Source organism: Varroa jacobsoni, unplaced genomic scaffold (genome assembly GCF_002532875.2).
Source record: "Varroa jacobsoni isolate VJ856 unplaced genomic scaffold, vjacob_1.0 scaffold_1458, whole genome shotgun sequence".
In the NCBI taxonomy this organism is placed as follows: domain Eukaryota; kingdom Metazoa; phylum Arthropoda; class Arachnida; order Mesostigmata; family Varroidae; genus Varroa; species Varroa jacobsoni.
In genome coordinates, this window is record NW_019214360.1 from 1 (window position 1) to 17,781 (window position 17,781).

The window sequence follows — 17,781 nt, forward strand, 5'->3', positions numbered from 1 at the left end:
AGGTAATTAAATTTACTAAGAAATAAGTAGGCAAACAATAAATTTGGCTTATTCTACAAGGAGCACAACGTAATGAAATGAATGCAGTACGTAATAGTGCTACACACGAGACACTCAGCGCCTAAATATCTCAAAAAACGAAAAAATAAGAAAATGACGGATCGAGCCTACAAAGTTTACGAAAGGCTCACGAAGGAATCGAGAACACGTATGAAGCCCCCGAGAGTTCTCGATATTTCTAATCACGGACGATATCCCGTCGAAACGGGTCAATTACGAATAATATTTGCGGCTTTAAGGATACACGACGCGACGGAGACTCTACGAAAGGCTTATTCATTCGAAGCGTTGTTTTTGAGGCCTTCTACGACCTCGGCTCATACTGTTGTAAGGAACGTTATCACAATTAGCTCCGATGTGGAAAGCAAATCTTCTCTTGCGAGGGCTAACTGCGACGTTGTTAGGGACTGAGCAGGTAGCCTGCTGGACGAAACTAAGCTTTTCGATTTTTTTAAATGAGAATTAGTGGTTTACCTCTTTTATGAACTTTCTTTTTGATGAAAAGCAACATTAAAAGGTAAACAAACTATTTAGCCATTCTTTGGTTTTGTGCCGAACGGGAAAAATGTTCCCTTTGCGCTCTTTTTCCACTGCTGTTCTTCATTGTTGGTTTGTTGTTTTAGTCGTTCCTTTTATTACGGATATGTCTATTCCTTATTAGCTGTAATTACTCTTTTTGTCTAAAGATCTTCGTCTGTTTTTTTGTTCGTCATAGAAACTTAAGTCGTGGCGCGATGTCTTCGGCGCCCTCGCTGGTAAGAGCTAGCACGGTCTTAGAATGCGCTTCTCCACGCTTCTTTTTTATTATATTTGTTTTTATTCCGGTTTTTCGGCTTCCTGAAAATGTTGTCCGCCTTAGCCAGACAGCGTTGAGGATATCTTTTTCCATGCATCTCTCATCATTTAAATCGACGTTGTAGGCAATTGCTGCATCTCGAGATCGTAGTCAATGATTGTTGATATCATCTATCTGTTATCCTCTTCTCTGATCCACTTTGTTTTCACGCTTTGCCTTGGCAATCAAGCCGCGCATATCGTAATGCACGGTGGCTCCGCTACGTTTTTCTTATTGGCGCTTGCCTTTCCCCATCCCTCCCTTCCCCCTGCCACAAAAACGGTCTTCTAACCGTCCTAATCACGTCGATCTGCACCATATTCGTAAACTGTCCTTATTAATTACATCGTCTACCACACTGCTGCTGCTGCTGCTGCTGCTGCTGCTTTGCCCGTATATACATTCTGTAGTTATTTGTCTGACCATGATCGTAGTTCCTGTTCCTTCGTCTATTGCGAAGGGCGTGACGAAGGCAAGCACTTCTTTTGACTCCGCCAAAGTAACCTGCTTCCGCAATGAGCTAAAGCTCGGATTGGAACGTTCGGCGTTTTCTTTCCCGTTAGTTGTCGACATTAATTCTGTAGAGGTTGTCAATACGATACATCTCGTCGTTGCGCAGTACACCACAGCGCTGTGTGCTGTTTCTGTGGGTCTTTGCTTACTGCATTTCCTGCACTTTTCCTCTGTTCCTATTATAGCTACTACTGGGTCCTCGATGTGATGATGATGTTGATCAGTTGCTCGATGGTCGTTGGTCGAGGCTCGTATTAGCAAAATTTTACTGCATTGGCCGTTTGGAGGGGGGCTGCATAGCCACCCAGTCACAGTAGGCTGAGTGGGGGGCAGTCCAACTTGTTTATTCCGGCTGTACCCTAGCTATTTGATTGCTTTGGCTCGATGCAAATCATTATCATAGTGCTGATTAATCAATTGATTGATATGGCTGGCTCGTTTATCGCACATAGCTTCAATTCGATTTGTCTCTGTGGTGGAGTAGCTCTTATCCTTGTTGCCGTTGTCACATAAGAGAAAGACGCTTTCTGGTTATTAGCTCTGATACGTTCAATGAAAGCCTGCTGTGATTTCGGTTGACCAACCTGGCATGGTAACAATCTCATTGTTATTTGAAGAATTATAATTACTATCATTATAATGCTTATTAGTGGATAGTAGCGCTACGTTTGAATGTTGCTGCTTATATAGAGTTTTGTCGGCAGTTTTCTTAATGCTGATGTCGGCGGTCCCTGATGTTCGGGCAGTTGCTGAGGTCGTTGAGGTCTGCGAGGGTTCGAGATTGAATGATCGATTGGTCTGAATTGTGTCTTTCCTTCTAGTTCCGTCTATCTGTTGTCGCCTATTTCGTACGTACGATATATCTATGCAAGTCTGTAACTGAGAGTTTTTATTCGAGCTGCTCGAGAAAGTTGGGCGATTTGAAATACTCGGGCACGTTGTCGTCCAGCCTGGCAATGATTTTGTAGATAGCCTTTTTCCAAGACTGTTCCTGGTCCTTCCCAGCGAGAATCGACTTAAAAAATTCACGGAGGGTCTGCTCCACCACAAAGCGGAAGTTTTCTGGAACCTGAAACGACAGAAAATAAGTAAAAAGTCAAACAAAAACGAAGAAGAAAAACAAGACAAAACGATTAACGTCGTCAGTCAATTCAAACATGCGCTGTAGGTCGGTTAATTAATGCAACTATTTCCTGCGTCGTCTTTGAATAGCCAATATGGTGCACGTAGTTATGTCAATACCGAAATGAAGCACGTGCCCCAGTTACGGGATAACTTAAACTGTAAGGATAGGACTAAACGCTTCAAGATGAAGCCTGGAAATAGAACTGAGAACTGATCTTGGGTCCAGCCGTCGGCGCTAGTCCCCATAACCGATCCACAAATCGTCCCCATTTTTGAAGTAGTTCCACGCATAAACCAAAATTCAAATGGACGAGCCGTGAAACTTCTAGGATCATAAACACATGACCCACTTTGTGCAAAGAGCAGAGTTACAGATGTAGCAGACAATAGAATTAAACGATGTCCTGAGCCTCCAGACATCGAATAATCTCGTTCTTACTAATGGCATTTCCATTACTAAGCAAAAGCGCTTTGTTTTGGTATCGCCTTTACGATTCCTACTATAAAATGTTGTGTATACATATACGTTATGTAACTTACGTCGATGTGATTGTTCCGGTTGTAATGGAGGTTGAGTACACGAAGAAGTTCCGAGTCGTGAGAAACTCGAATGTCCTCGGCGTTACGAACGCCTTCGCTGATCGCCTGCCGGGCGTACTTCTCCATTTGAATGTAGTAAAATTCCCTGTCGCAGAACGGGATCAAATACAAATGTTCAGATATAGAAATTACTCAACAATCATATAATTAATTCATTGGGATGACTTATTTATTCATTCATTACATTATTACCAACATATCGAGCAGTTGTTGTTCCAAGTTGTCTCGACAACCGTGTATAAAGGACTACAAGATCGATATAATTAAACCAGAGAACGATGATGTATTTCGTCTGTTTAGCAACTACCGTAAGGTAAATCTTTGATGTTGTAAGGACTTGGTCGTTAGGTAAATATAGCGATGTCACCGCAAAGATCTATATCGGCCTAGTGTCTTTCTTAATCGTAGTGCTCGTGTGACGACACCTCAAAGGCTCTTAAGGCTCTAATCGACATGATTTGTAAAATTAGCCTCGTCCAATTCTTGGAAGTATCTCCTCCGGCCTATCATCCGCTAGTACAAATAGTTTCGATATGAACGATTTTAATAAGCAATTTTATGCTGTATGTACATTGCTAAAAATTCTTGGTCATAACTATACCTTAGGACCCGTTTTTTTTTGAAGTAAATATGTAATTGTAAACATTTGAAATGTTTCCAATTACATATTTACATGAAATGCAATTTTCATTTAGGCAGCTTCAGTAATTTCAAAATCCGTTAGCAAATCATTTGAGATATAAACGGCTTTTATACTGGCACACTGGGCTCTCATATGGGCTGGCTTTTACGTGGTTCTACTTTCCCTATTTGGAGCATTGCTTGCCACAAGAGCAGCACAATCAAATAAAAAACCTATCGAACTGGGAATAACAATGTTGTCTCAAAAACAATTGCCGATCGTCTCATCCCACGAATGTATGGAGAGATCACATTAAGCAGTGCACTATTTCAATGTTAACACACTGGATTCTAAACTCCAATACATTAAAGGACAAAGATTAGGAAGCTTAAATCAGCTATCGTCAACTCTTGAGAAGATTTCAGATACGACCGTTAGCAAGCGACCGCGAGTCCCTTTTTATCGAAGTAAATATATATATTTATGATTGGAAGACGTTAGAGATGGATTTTTGTGCAAGTCACGCGGTTAGTCCGATCCTGTGTTCTTGTCATTACAGGCGAGGGGCTGGCGAGCTACTTTTCGCCAGCGTGGCAGACTTTGGCGAAAGCGGCGGTTGCTTGGAGGAACCTCTGAGGAGAAGAAAAGTGGCTCCAGTCGAAGGAGATGAACGAAGGACATCAGAGCGCTAGGACTATGCCGCCTGAGACAGTTAACCTCGGACGCTCCTATACTTCGCCTGACCTCAGAGTAAAGGCGCAAGGGGGAAGTACTGAGTGCAGGAAAGGAGCCCAGTACGAGGTAGACAAGATCCGATAGGAGTGCCGGTTCTGCCTTCATTCAAATCCGGCTGCTTCTTCATTCTCAGGGAAGTGGAGTTTTTACGCGGTGAGAAACTCGCGGTGAGCCCAAGATTAAGAACGAGAGATGTACCATGGCTGCATCATCTTGGAGAAGGTGCAGTAACGTTCATTTGAATGAGCGCATGGTACCGTCATACAAACTAATAGCCAGCTGCTACATAGTTATTAATGTATGGATAATAATATTAAGCAATAATAAACATGCCATACCGCAAATAGGGAAAAGAAAGCAGAAATCATGCTTTCCTTATTGGTCCTGTTCAGTTAAAAGGAACTGATAGAAATATATATATATATATATATATATATATAATGATCAAAATGCCTAATAATGATCGATAGACAGTCCGGACCCATTTCTCACTGATCCGTTTCACCCCCTCGCCATACTTCCTAAGGGTCAGCAACCTTGAACAGTGGTTCCTATGGCTGATCTGCCTTGATGTCGATGCTGTCAGGTTTCGTTCTCTCTATGCGCCTTCTCGTAGCCTAAAGTAGTGAAGGCAGTGCCGCTTCCATCGCCAGAAGAACGAGAAAACATCGTACGACATTCATTGAGGACAGAGATTGGGGTGGGGTAATTTTGGGAATGGGGTTTTTTTTTGGAGGGGCGGGGGGGGGGAGATCAATGAACGTAGAATTTCGTAGTAGTACAAGAGTCGTAGTAGTATTAGTAACTGTGAAGCGCTAGCTTTCCGTCGGACTTAACGACGGTGAGATGCCTGTGCACATATATCCACCTGAAGGCTCGATCGAATCTCCGTGCGAAACAGTCGGTCAGGAACGTCAGAGTAGCGAGGAACGAAAATAATATTGAAAGGATAAGACAGGATAACTGCAATTGACAGGAGACGCGTGCTTGGGTAGTCGGGGGTAGCCAAACACACGAATGTGTACATTACAACACTAGTTATTCTGGTATAAAGAAGGTCTCGAAAATTTAAGAAATATCCATCATGATGCTTGAACGCCAAGTCGATACGAACAAGGATGCCAGTCTTTATGAGAAAACATTATCTAGATTCCCTCGATAGGTTAGGTCAATTTAACAAATACAAAATGGCACAGACTGTAGTTAACGAATAATGAATCATTGTACCGCAATACGCACATATACTTGTATGCCTTGCCGTCGACAGAAAATCATTCTCGCCACTGTCCAAACGTGATATTTAGTAAAAGATGGTACAATTGCCCGCTATAGAATTAGCATTAATCGAGCTACAATTAACAGGCGGTTGGTATGTAAATGATGAGCACGAAATGCTCGATAAGCTGAATCCGGTTCCAGAGTTGCTATGATCAGAAGCCTATAGCCTGAAATGAACGGTATATCTATTCAGCGAGCGAAATCAACTGATACTTTCCCGAGGGACAAAACGGATGACGGAAATGAAATGATGCACCGCTAGGAAAACGCCGCCGCTGGTATGAGGCTCACGATATATCCCTTAGTGAATGATGGACTATGGCCAATCGATGGATGACCTATGCAAGGCCTAACCATAATACCGTTGAATTCCAACCATCTCTAGCATACCTCGGCTATAACTGACACTTAGGTCAACAGTGCGCCACTGCATCGTGCCATGCAAGACGGCCACTGCATCATCACCATCAGCGTCATCACAAGGATTATCTGTATTTGACAATGTTCATTTTTCCGCGGTGGGGAAGCTACGGGACGTTCGAACAGTAGATAGTACCGATATTGTTTAACCAGTGCTTACACCGCATAAGCGATCTATGGCGAACTGCTTAATGACTAAGATAAATCAACCTGTTGCTGTTTGCTGACTTTTGTCATAGCAACCAGTAGATCAATCCATTAACCTAAGAAAAAACTATTTGAAAACAGATTTACTATGTCATTATCAAGGATGCCTAAGAGATCCAGTAGATAGTAGAACGGTTCGTTTTTATATATGATATAATAATTGAAGGTTTACGCCGTAGACGAAACGTCACGTTGATTTGACGGGAACAGCATGGCTGCAGGTCGAAGTGATTGAGTAGTAGTTATTACTCTCTTGTTAACTATTGATGCCAATCAATAGCTCTTTATGCAAAATAATTATTATTGCATAAGCGAAATCGAAGGCCGCATCGACTTTGTTTCAGCGTTAAAGTCTAACCATTGTACTGATGATGTCAGAAACACTTGAGATCATTGGCAAACGGCTTACATAGTTTGCATAGTGCTCGAAACTAAAACGTGTTCGTTCTTACGTAATCAATAAGCACCAGGTCGTTTAGCTGTGAAGTTCTCAAGTTAAAAAGTGTAAAGGACTTGAATATATATATATATATATATATATATATATATATATATGCGCTTAGGAACCGCATTCGATCGATGTTCCTACTGCACAGAAATTTCCGACTGGTTCCGTCCCGTGCAGTGACTATTGCGGAAAGCTATGGCCCGAGTAGAAGGCTGTGCCGCTCCCGCACCGATCGAAAGATCTGAGAGGCCCAGAGTACTTCCTGCCTAAGTCGTACTTTTTTTTTTGATTCTTTAACTCGCTTCATTCACTAAAGTCCTGTGTCGAAAAGAACGAAGAGCAAAGCAGAGAAGACTGCTATTCGAGTCTGCAGCGATGGCGCCCGCTGCTGCGGGTGCTCCAAGTCGCTCAGCTCCTTTTAGACATCACCCCAGTGAGGAGCTGGTACAAGCAATCGGTCGCTCTATGGAACAGTGGCTCTCCCATAAATCGAGAGTAACTCCGACATCTGGCCAAAGCGCAGCTTTCACTGTGGCAGAAGCGACGGCAACGAAGTTGTCGTTCAGAGACTTGACGGGCGTACCAAGAGCAGAAGTTCCATGCCATGGCCAAGGGTTCTGCGGGCTGCTGCAGCGACGACGACAACCGTCAGGCTTCTCAGGAGCTAACAAGATCTATTCGTTACTCTTGCTCAGTCCTACGGTGTTGGCCGAGCAAACGGTGAACTCCGCCAAAACCCGACCCAATGTCCTGTCCCAGAATACCACGAAAGATGGACCATAGATGATCTAATAAAATATTGAAGCTCCCGAACTTTCGATCAAGTCGCCGATAGCCCATTATACTATTAACCTTTTACATGACGCTGCTACCAATAACATACACCACTGAATCATCTAACTGCAAGCAGACGGGCATCAGTAGTGAGCAATAATGTTCCATACCTTGCAAGTCGACGAAGTACGTACGGGGCGCTTATGATCGACTATGAAAAATTTCCCTGTTCGGGCCGCCTTTGTGTTCGCCTCTTTTGCAAAAACTTCGGCACTCCTCTATCGCAGGCTGCTGGTAAAGCCCCGTTCGAACGAAGACCACAGAGGACAAAAGCAGGCCAAAAACAAAAAACGAATAATAGAAGCAATTGCTTGCCGTCTATCTACATCGTAAAGTCGACGATGATTCCATAGGTGAAGGAAATGTTTTAAATGTATTCTCTTTTTGTCCTTGTCTTGAATTTTTCGAGTGGCGAAGTAGAATCCTATAGAGTTTTATTCTAATACTATAGCTTATCCGAACCCTAAAATAAGGTTGAGCTAAGGCAAGTGTGCTGCTTGCCGGAGGACGGTGGCCAGGTCTTACCCACAATAGTTTACCACCACACTACTAGTCACCAGTCAATAATCACCTATCACAAGTAGACAAAACTACTCACTCAAAGGGAAACTGTCTATGAGCGCGTTATAGAAGCGGTGGCAGTGGAGGCCTCGTACCGCTTTTTCGCAGTCAGCGCCTTCACCGTGTCCTGCGATTACGTGGCAGCTTACGCTCTTTTCTATGACAGAAAAACGCGTTGTTCTGTTTTGTTATCGGCGACTGCTGTTGGTTGTCGCTTGTCCTATTGCGTCGCTGCGGGCGCTGTTGCTGTGTCATGTACCTTTACGTTGTTTACTTAGCGTGTTCTCTTTGACATTCGGTCTGAGCGTCGGCTGAATAAAGAGAGGATCATTCACAGGTAAACGCAGAAACGTCATACGTAACTTGCTTGGTCGCAGTTTTTCTAACGTCGTTGCAATGTTGTTCACCGATGAAACGGACTGATCAAACTGCTGCTATCGTGTCGGCGTCACCGCAATCATAATATTATTCTTGCTGTTAACGGCGTCTCAACGATGCTTACAGCCCCGGACGGCAAATGATAAAATCGGCCACGACCAATCAAAAGCTGGACGTTCATCTGTCTCATTTTGATTTAACGTCATGGATGTTGTCTGATCGGCCACCTGTGGGTGTTTCAGCAGCGTCCTCCTATTGATTATTAATTCTATTATTTTGTCTTTGGATACTCGATGGTCCGATAGGTCGGTGGGATCATTGTAGTAGTAGTAGTAATGCTTTGACGAAGAATGACATTACGGATGGCCACTTATTGCTTGCTTACCAGAAACAGAATAGGGGTCCCGCGGCGGATCGTCCACCGGCGAAGCCATAACAATGTTCGCGCGAATGGTAAACACAGTAGAATACGTTACATAAACATACATAGAAAGAGCAGTGAAGATCGAGATTGTGGTAGCTATGGGTGCTCACGCACTTCCATCACGGTCACCGCAGACGGTAGAAGTGTTTCGAAGTATAGATGATGCATGTCAACTCTGTGACTCGCTGAATTCTTAAAATTTAACGGTTGCATAAGTCACGATTCTTGAGGCCAACATATAAACAAGTGCTGTGTCCGCTTTACAACTGAAGTTCAGGGCGACATCGAGGCGCGTCGTGTAGCTCTGAAGATGTTACCCACGATTTTTGTTAAATGGAAGACGAACGATAAAGCTGATAATCCCGTTTGCTGCACGTAAGCCATCGCATAGAATTATATAAACTGATTATACATAGAGTATTTTACATTGCTGCATATAGATTTGCCTACACAACTACGTTACCCGTTTCACGCGGACTTTGTTATTATTACCACGGGCCGTATTTTGTTACTGCCTGTGCATATGTTGTTCGATCTCCGGCCGACAAGGTTGTGAGGTTCCTAGTTTGAGTCCTGCTAGTGGCACATATATGAATAAGCAAAAATAACACATTTTACTAAATGCCAATGACAGCTGCAATGGTCCACTTGACGTAGCGTTCGATGCCGTCCGCAATGCTCCATCGGACGAAATTAGGCGAACGAAAGCAGACGATTGATTAGGTAGCGTCATACGACGTCAGGCTGAGTATTTCACCAAACGCAGTGGACTAGAACCATCGGCATTTCAGCGATCCCGCTCTGTTGGATAGGCGACAGGCTCCGTCAAAAGTTACTAGGTAAATTGAACCGAAAACGGCAGAAGTCGGCAGGACGTCGACGAAACCGTCGCCCACGACAGCCTACCGGAGCTAGCTCTCCCACGGAACCAGAATCGATCCAAACGCGGCAAACATGACCTAACAGTAGTAGGCTCGTTTCAAAGTCAAACCGGCAATCCGACTGGACAGCAATAACAATAAGAGAAACAAACGATGCCAGACGATTGCGTTTCATCGTGCTCAGGTGCAGTGCCCCACTGTCCCGTGAAGTTTTCTCTCGGCCACCGCTTCGGGATAGTAACTTCGATTCGACTGACGATATTCACTAGTATGATGTTCCGCTAACTACCGATACTATGGAGAACGTCATGTGTAAGATCTGCTGTACCAACAATCGATCGATTTTACAGCCTGCGTTCCCGTCATGGCTCAGATCAGGGGCGACCTTTTGCCAAGCGTCTGCGCCAGCGACGTCTATTACTCGCATAAAAATATCCTTTTACTAAAATCAACTATTTCTGCTAAGTGCACCTGTCTCGGACAGATATTTCCCAACGCAGTCCGGCTTGCGTATACCTAATCTACACGTGTACGTGATGGTTGGACATAGCGGTGCATCGGTATGAGCTCGATACGGAAATCGACAGTAAAATTATGATTTTACGTCATAAAGTTATCGAGTCACAGTGTAATAGCAGTTATCGTTACATTGTTGGCGACGCTTCGAGAAATGTCTTATAATTATCCTTCTTGTTAGGTGTCGCCGGTCGGTGTATTCAATCCTTTTTAAAGCATCCGCCGACCAAATCAAGATCCGCAAAGTCAGCAATACGGGCTGCAGATTAAAAGATACGTGTATATCCGTCTACAGGGAAATCTGCACGGAAATTTCTATGCCAATGGACAGCATTGCGGGTCAAGCAATGGCAACAATCGCTGTTACTGCAATCGCTTCTGCCTATAACCAACGGCTCAAGAAAATGCTTACCATAGAACCTAAAGGCCTGGGGAGTATTATCTTGAACGTCTAATCTGATCAATACTCAACGGTCTTGAGGTGACTAGGAGCTATTCATCCTAGCATATCACTGTAGAGGATAGTTCAAATCCCACAATCCTCTACAGTTCCAGAAATTTCCCTTCGAACGCATCGAGCGTACGAAATGTACGATACTAATTATACATCAGAGATTTACTTCATTAAAGTACACTGAAAATTTAGAAGCGTATATGTATTCGAACAAATGTGTTCCTATTGCTGCTTACTCTAAGTTTAGCCCAAAGGTTGCTTTTCGTCTTTCTCATCATGTACTGATTATCACACAGATGACTATTTAGCTCCCAGCTCCATGGTGCTTTCTCCTAGGCGTTCTCATTCTCATCTAGTACTTTCATGGGTTCTCCTGAGTCCTGAGCGAGTTCGGCGTCCTGAGTCGCGGTGGTTGCGGTGTCTCCAGATCACGTCGGAACACCACCCATTGCCCTGCCCCAAAGCGAGCCCAGGACAAACCGTGAAGCAGGCTTTGTAAAGCTAGAGTCGTTCCCCAACAGGCCAGCGAATAGGATAACGGTGGTAAACCGACAGCTTCAGCTCTACCCCAACCGGTACTGTCGTTGCTACCCGCCGCTACGTCCGAAGGTAATAGCTTATAAAGTGAACTTGGTCTTGTCCAGCCGGCGACCGGGCCCTTTGGTATCTCTTTGGGGACCTGATGTCCTGAACAGTAGAAACGGCCCCCTAACCCTGCCGTCGGCTCCTACTTGAAGATAGAAGGGTAATGCCGATCTGGTGGCACCGGGACCATGCCTGTCGGCTGCTTGTGGTGTGTACCTTTGCTGGATTCTCCCCCTCTATTACCTCCTGTTCGTCTGATGCCTAACATGTCGCTAGGCAACGCACCAAACATGGCCACCGACGTGACCTGTGACCCTATGATTGGGCGTTCCTCGGACGATCTAGTAGCTAGTTGTAGCCTATCAGACGCTTCGCTCTGCGAGCCCCGCAGACAAACTTAGCTTTATGCCTGAACGATGAGTAGTAGGTCTTCTTGGCCATCTCAATGATGATAATATCTATGGCGGACTGGAGTCGTCTAAGCCACCATTGCCAGAGTTTCTGCAGTCACAGCGTCCTACCGCTATCTATCTAATGGCTCCTCGGGGACACGCTTCGTGACTACCGTGTCCTCAAGCCACTTCCTAGTCGCTCCGCTGCCACTGCTTCTGCTGCTATTGTCCTCTAGGAACAACGAGGGCGACTAACACCATCTCTTCAAGCCCGCCAGCAGGCGAACCAAGCAAGTCAGCAACCTGAGGCAAGCCGCAGGGCCTGCTGAAGCAACGTAGCCGGTACCATGCACTTTTGGCACCCGTCTGATTTCGTCGCGGCAGCGGCAACTCCATAGCTGCTCCTGCCCTCTGATCCGGCTAATGCAGTCAAGCGACCCACGCGCAAGACCCATGAGAGGGAACTTCACAGAATCCGGTGGCGTCGCTTTCGTCAGGTCAGGAACTCAACGATGACTTCGATGATAACAATTATGATGATGATGACGAAGGCAGCAGTGGCAACGGTAGATGCTACTGCAGATTTGGGTAGTCTGCCTGGCACCACCTACTCTAGCAGACTGCTGGTTTTACCTACACACGTTTAGAAGATTCGGGTGCGCTAGTCTAGCACGCATAGGGCACCAAGCGGAACGCGCCTCAGTGACTCAGGGACTCATTTCAACTCACAGATTTCTAGGCGCTGGGCAGGCTTCAAGCTGTCCCAAGCTCCAGGTTGATCTTTTCTGTCTCCTCTAGCCTCCACAGAGCACTGTTGGCCAGTGCATCTTAACTGCAGCGGATGCCGTGCCTGCCTCTGTGAAGCGCGCGTCTACCGAATACAGCAGCACCCCTGAAGGCCCGCTAGGGGTTACATTAACGCGGTCAAGCGTGTCCGACCAGCCGACGTGATCGGAACTTACACGACGCAGAGGAGTCAGCTTGTTTAGCTCTCCTTTGCCTAGGCTTCGTTTGACTACGAAATGTGCTGCTTAGCTGTTCGGCTTTACTTAGTCGAACCTGCATAGTATCTCCTGGGAGAGTAGTACAAGAACACCACCAGCATCAACAAAACCAGCCACTACTACTACTACTACAACAAAACTCCAATGGCCGCCTATGCAGGACTCGTCCCCATAAGCACATATGGAAAAAGGATGAGATGAGCTCATTCTCTAACCGGGTACGCTAGTTCACTCTAAAACGCATCCCCTTTCGTAGATTCATCCTTTTTCCCACCCTCACCTTCTAACTAACCCTCTGCCTTTCTGCTCGCTGCTAACTTCAGTATTGTACAGTTGGTACCTAGCAGATACCGGCCACCACGGTATTTATTCGAAGCAGACAACAACAAGCGCTTGAGACTTATCGAATCATCCCTTCCTAGCGGGCCCAACGAAGCGTTCCTTTAGCATCGTTCGTTCGTTCGTTCGTTCGCTCGCTCGCTCGCTCGTCGTTTCACTTGGCGACCAGATGGCATTCGCTGTTTTGCTGCCATACGACAACGGGACCGGCCGTCGCTTTCACTTTTGACTTCAGCAACGGAACCAACTGCGACGGCAGTTACAGCTATATTTTACTATGCTTCGACTATCCGAGCCTTTGTCGGTTCGCGGATATCTGAGTCATGGATCGCATGTCGCTTATACCGGCGTCTGATGTCTATAGCTAACTGAAGACCGAATGCGTATTGTGCCATGGTGGCTGCCACCGTGGTCTGTGGGCGAGTCTTAAGACGCTGCTCAATTGGCTTAGCAGAAAAACGAGCCAGGAGTACCAGACAATCAAACGAATGCCCATGATCTCCGAGGAAAAGGAGGAGAAATCGAATACAGCCTCGAACAGCTGATCAAAGAGCCTCTCAAAGCAGTATTTCTTTAGCTGTTATGCGGTTGTAGCTCGTGTTGGCTTTTTCAGTTTTAGGATGGCTTCTGATCGGAGGTTTCCTTTACCGGTGTGGCCATACAACCGATTCAAAACGTGGCACACGGCCAATTGCTCGTCATTCGATGACGGGCTTGATGTAGGCGTTTCCATCACTGGTTATGATGGTGATGGACTTCTCAAAACGAAGTTGGTGCGCACCTTCACGCTACATTCGTTCATACTACTCCCCCAATGATTTCAAGAGCCGTTGAGTTGACCCGGTTAGCGTTAGAAACTAGCGGAAAATTACCGCAGTTACGGCTACTACATGGTGCTACAGTCGCTGGTCGATTACCACAAGATCAACGGGTAAAACGCTTATTTGCACCATCGTTAAGTGCTATATATAGGGCTAGTAATGGCTCACGAAATATCTTCGTTACTTTCTTCCGTTGGAGTAGTCGCTTGCCCCAGAAACGTTGTCGGAGTCCATTCAGTAATTTCGGTTGCCGTTCTTGCTTTCGTAATTACTACTGCTCTTTCGTTGTCGGCCTGAGTCGCGGCAAGAGTATTGCATGAAGTGTTCATGGTGGACTGATGGAGATAGTCACCTTTTCCTCACTCCCGTCGCTTTCCTATACTCTATCGCCTGTTGCTTTTATTTTTTTTACGTTTAATCTCTCACACGCGTCTTCTCCCCTGGCTTCTGACAATGCCAGCGCGGGGTAAGTTGTAGTCGCGATCGCTGGTCTGTCGCTGTTTACTCGGTACGATTGTAGCCGCTTTATCTGTTGCGTATGGACACTTTGTATTATATAGAATAGAAAAAGAGAAAAAAGGCAGTTACGCTGCGCGATCCACCGACCCATCTCTCATCTTGGTACTGGCATGTATCGTACGCTAGATTTCTTTTTGTATGACTGATTACTGATCGACGGCCCAAACGACTTAACAGCCATTGGATCAGGAGACAACAGAGATTTAGGGGATCCGTCGAAGAAAACCAGCTGCTCGTTCGTCCGGGGCTTCCAATTCACTCTGGTGACGACAACACGACTGGTCTCGCGACGCAATTGGTATTATTTTACGAAGTCAGAACAGAACACTTTCAATAACAACAGAAATGATAACTATAACAAGATTCGACATAGGCGGGAACGTGCTAAGCAATGGCAAAAATATCTCGCTTCGTAAACCCCGTTAGAATATTATAGACCCTGACACAATTGGGCTTGTGTTTGACATAACTGAACGACAAAAGTATTATTGAACAAGTAGATTTAAATTGGGCATCCACTAAAAGGTATGTTGATAATGAGATGATAGCAAATCTACAAACATTCCGTCTACCTATCCTTGCTCAATCCTTAGACTCGATTCTCCTTTTCATTAAAGGCATAGTTCACATTTGATGTACATAAACATCTAAATTGCAATATACGATACTGGATTACAGATATCCTTGGACCGACCAAAGTCCGGTGGACTGTCTATATTTGATCGTGTTATACAGACTTGAAATTCAGGATGTGCGATCAACAACAATCGAATAAGCCGATGAATATGCTGGACCGTTCAACCTGCAACACTTATGCTCCAGGGGACATTTAGGTTGTGAAGGCCACTGAATCGAACAGCTGCAATCAGCACCGTGACTCGCTATCAATATATCGACCTAAAGAAGGTAATTCACATCGAAATGAGACCCGCACCGACCTATCTAAGGTATTAGGGTACATCATATCCGGATGCTGCTGCTCGGGCCCACCGAACTCGAATTTAGACCTGACCCGGCCAGAAAGTTTGGCAGTGTGACGTGTGCAAAGGAAACGGATCTCCGATCTCGGAGCACACCGACAGCCGTCACCGCCTTGGCTGTTATAACTGCTGAGAAGAGAAACCTCAGAACAACTTCTCCGAGAAGGCGAGCTCCTCTGGTAGCCAGACACCCGAAATCTAGCACCAAGTCTAAGACAAACAGCCCGAGCCGATATTGTTGCTCCAAGTTTCCGGAGAGAGCAGTCAGACTCTTAGGAGCACAACTCGACTCGCTTAGCAGTCTAGTCAGACTGGGAAGGTCCGCAGGGTCGTGGTTCATGAACTGGCCAACCAATCTTTACCCGTCGGTTACCTGCTAAGAACTCCCTGCTGACGTTTGTGGCTCTGAACTAGCGCATCGAACGGTGCTGACTCTTCCTTTTCTATTTTGTCTTCGTCGGCTAGCGACAACAATCCTCCTTGCGAAGAAAAATCAGACATGTCTGAGGTGTCTGCAAGCCGTCTGAGTATCTGATCAGTTCAGAAGCTTTCCGCTTATGACCCCGTTAGGGAAGAAAACATTATGCCATTGTGACTGCGGCTACACGAGGGCTCATCTCAGGGTAGAGGTCAAATCGTCTAGCCATTAGCCGTCTCTGCCGGGCGATATATCACATAGTGTCGCTGCACGAACGATTCATGAACACTTGACGGTGCGCATATCGGCGGTGCCACGGTACATCTGTTTGACCGGCGATAACTGCGACCTCAGGTCTGATGCACATATGATGCGTTTACAAATCCATAGCGACAGCTGCTGCCAATTATATAGTAGAAGTTTAATAATGATAATAATAGTAGCAACACACGATCAACGGCTAGTTAGCACTAAGACATAAAAGATAAAAACAGTCTTTTTTTCGATGGAATTGTACATATGTACTTAGGCCAAGTAGACATATGCCAAGAAATATGCAAAAACAAAATATCTACAAGAACTAACATAGTATCTGCTTATATGGTATGTTCTGTCAATCTGAGCCTGCCCTACTAAAGGAATACGGAATCAGACACGATGCTTGTGCCTCTTCAAGGGAAATATTAAGCAGAACAATGCCAGTGGCTGCCTTTACTGCCAAGTCGGCCATCGAGCCATCTTTTCAATGTCGACCTCCGCCTGCTACGACACGCTCGGTCGAATCTTTTCTCTTTCACGAAAACTAACGTATGCACTACAGAAATATACGCGTCTATAGAACAGCATTTTACCATGGGTAGCAATGAGCTGAATGAGTCCGACGGAAACCGCTGCTTCGAGTCAACGCGAGGGCTCGATCCGACACTGTCCGCCCGCCAGCCCGCCCGCCCGCCTCCTACAGGCTGCCGCTAGAATAGAAGAAGATGCGTCCAACCGAGAACCCCGTACTTTCAGACATCGGAGGGGGGGATGGGACATCGACCCAGATGAAATGGGACAACAAAGCGAGAACGACACGAAAAAATAGAAACGCCGGAACAGGTAACAGATAACCGTCAACCCGTCCTCCAACATATACCACATAGTATATATAATACGATAGGTGATGGTACCACCGATTTGTACTATAGTAGCGCCAACTAATACATCGTGAATCCAGTCTCACCTATGCGCGTTTCCTGTATTTACGTGGACCGCTAACGAAACGCGGTTCGCACAACTGGTGATAGCGATTAAGACGCTTACTGGGATCTTGCTGCTGTGGCCGCTTTTGCTATTAGAAGGACTCGCTGTAGATGTACCTTTCTACGAGTAAAGCTACGACGAAAACGAGCCACGTTGCTTAGATCACCGTCATACCATATGTATTGGCGTGGCCTAACCGAGACGGACAAAGAAGCAAGCAGATCGCTCCTGAGCAACGGAGCGAGCCGACCAGCTGCCCGGCCAACGAAACATCAGTCGACCCCCAAAACGGCAGGCATAGGAACGTATGTTTCTGGCCATCGTCGTCTCTGTTGTCATCATCAATACAATCATTCCGAAGTAAAAGTTGTAGTCGTCGTTGTTGTTGCCGAAGACGACGAAGTTTATAGTAGTAGTAGTAGTAGTAGTAGTAGTAGTAGTAGTAGTAGTAGTAGTAGTAGTAGTAGTAGTAGTAGTAGTAGTAGTAGTAGTAGTAGTAGTAGTAGTAGTAGTAGTAGTAGTAGTAGTAGTAGTAGTAGTAGTAGTAGTAGTAGTAGTAGTAGTAGTAGTAGTAGTAGTAGTAGTAG

The 17,781-nt window shown here is 45.5% G+C and overlaps 1 protein-coding gene across 2 annotated transcripts in view; it reads right to left on the minus strand.

Moving 5' to 3' along the window:
- Positions 1-499: 499 nt before the first annotated feature.
- Positions 500-17,781, minus strand: part of pros (homeobox protein prospero) — a 38,265-nt gene continuing 20,983 nt past the window's right edge. For both annotated transcript variants that reach the window (XM_086972439.1, XM_022850409.2), the window contains 2 exons: positions 3,074-3,218; positions 500-2,477 (listed from right to left, as the gene is read on the minus strand). In XM_086972439.1, the coding sequence (XP_086828565.1) occupies positions 2,298-2,477; positions 3,074-3,218 (325 nt within the window). In that variant the 3' untranslated portion in view covers positions 500-2,297. The remainder of the gene's footprint in view (positions 2,478-3,073; positions 3,219-17,781) is intronic.